The 2,033-nt window shown below is 34.8% G+C and overlaps 1 protein-coding gene across 1 annotated transcript in view; it reads left to right on the top strand.

Annotated features, from left to right (window-relative positions):
* The window catches only part of LOC103595932 (ankyrin repeat domain-containing protein 26-like), a gene marked incomplete at its 3' end in the record, with an annotated part of 66,696 nt that overhangs the window by 38,577 nt on the left and 26,086 nt on the right, over nucleotides 1-2,033 (top strand). Inside the window, exons 8-9 of the mRNA XM_008579467.1 lie at nucleotides 1,067-1,127; nucleotides 1,220-1,269. Coding sequence (XP_008577689.1) covers nucleotides 1,067-1,127; nucleotides 1,220-1,269 — 111 coding nt within the window. The remainder of the gene's footprint in view (nucleotides 1-1,066; nucleotides 1,128-1,219; nucleotides 1,270-2,033) is intronic.

Genomic DNA, 2,033 nt, shown 5'->3' on the forward strand with positions numbered 1-2,033 from the left:
AAGACTGACTTCTGTGACCAAATGTGTGGGGATTTCTCCCCAACAGCAAGCAAGTTCAGCAGCAGATACCAGCTGGGTGTCCTGCAGTTCAATACTGACACTGTGTACCTGGAGAGCATCAGATCTCACAGGTTGAGGGCTCAGTCCCCAAGACTGCCCTCCCACACTTCTGAGAGGCCAGTTACACTCTCCAGGTTGTTTTACGTGTGCTTCTGACTGACTGGATATAAATTGGGGTTCCAACAACCCCTTCTTTAGCTTGGACTACTTTGCTGAGTGGGTCACAGAACTCACAGAAAACATTTCTTCAGTCCATCTCTGTCTCCATTGTCAGCATATTGTATACATTTTTTATTTAGTAGCTATGTGTTGTTTTCATTCAACAGTCATTGCCCCACAAGGTTTATTCTTGATTTTTTTCTCTCTTTTGGAAGGAGCTAAATTTCCACAATGATTTCTCTATAGTTTTTGACTGAGTATAAACAATTTACACTGTTTGCAATTTCAACACATCTAAACAAGATACTACTAAAAACTAAACTCTCATATTTTCTCCCATAAGAGGTAATTTATGCAAATATAAATCATGCCAGCACATTTCGCAATATAACAAGTAATTCATTTAAGATTTTTATGTTACTTTTTAAAATAGTACTGTAAATTACCCAGGGATAAATTTTTATTCTATGTTATTTCAGTTAAGAAAATAATGCATATAGGACAGGCCAGTTAGCTCATAGTCTTATAACACCAAGGTCATGGGTTTGGATCCCTGTTCTAGCCAGCTGCCAAAAAAGAAGAGAAAAGAATGGATATCATGGTATTTATTTAATAATCAATTAGGGGTAAAGGAGAGAAATATTTTGGGGATATCTGGATCATCTGTCATAATCTTCATCCTATGAGAAGATGCAGCAAAACTGGGGTTTGAATCTACATCTGAGTGACTCTGAGTCACAATCTGATTGTGCTCTCTGTGTTAGATTGTATAGTAATGGTGAATATTGTAATTATTTTATTAAATTTGATTTTTGTTATTCTTAAAGCTGTTATCTTTTTTTTCTAGAATGTTCCAAAACCAGACTTAACAAAGCTAATCAGTGCTTCTCGGCAATCCATGAAAATTCGTAAGCTATTTGAAAACTGCTTATTCTTGTGTTTTTTCATTGATTTGAAATTACAAATATTTTCATGTTCTCTTTACTTTGTTTGACTCTAGTAGAGGCAAAACATGACCTTCAGAAGCTAGAAGACAGAACATTGTTGGAGGTCAGTAATTTTTTTTTAAAGAAATTTATGTATTTTTTAATTGAAATGTGTTGACTGTAACATATTTATGGAGTACAGAGTTATATTTCAGTACATGTACACAATGTGTAATGATCAAATCAGGGTGGTTAGCATATTCATTACTGCAAAACTTTATCTTTTCTTTGTGATGACAACATTTGAACTGCTCTCTTCTAGACATCTTAGAACATACAATAAATTATTGTTAATTATAGATGCCTAACACTATTGTACACCAGTAGAACTTAGACTCCATTAAGGATTTCTCATAGGGCTGGTCTAGTGTGAGGAATTCCCACAGGTTTTTTTTTTTTTTTGGTCTGGGAGAGACTCTATTTCTCCTTCATTTCTGAAGGATAGTTTTTCTGGGTATAGTATTCTTGGCTGGCATTTTTTTTACTTTTAGCACTTTGAATATATCATCCCACTCTCTCCTGGCCTATCAGGTTTCTGCTAAGAAATCTGATGTTAGTCTGTTGGGTACTCCCTTATAGGTTGCTTTTCTCTTGCTATTTTTAGAATTTTCTCTTTGTCTTTGACTTTTGACAATTAGACCACAATATGTTTCAGAGAGGATCTTTTTGTGTTAAAACTGTTTGAGTATCTTTGAGCTTCCTGGATCTGGAAGTCCATATCTCTTCCAATACTTAGGAAGTTTTGAGAGATATAAGAGATTATTTCATTATAGAGGTATTTGTGACTTTTTCTTTCTCTTCCCCTTCAGGAACACCCTTAATTTAGAT

Source organism: Galeopterus variegatus, unplaced genomic scaffold, assembly GCF_000696425.1.
Source record: "Galeopterus variegatus unplaced genomic scaffold, G_variegatus-3.0.2 Scaffold1890, whole genome shotgun sequence".
NCBI lineage: Eukaryota > Metazoa > Chordata > Mammalia > Dermoptera > Cynocephalidae > Galeopterus > Galeopterus variegatus.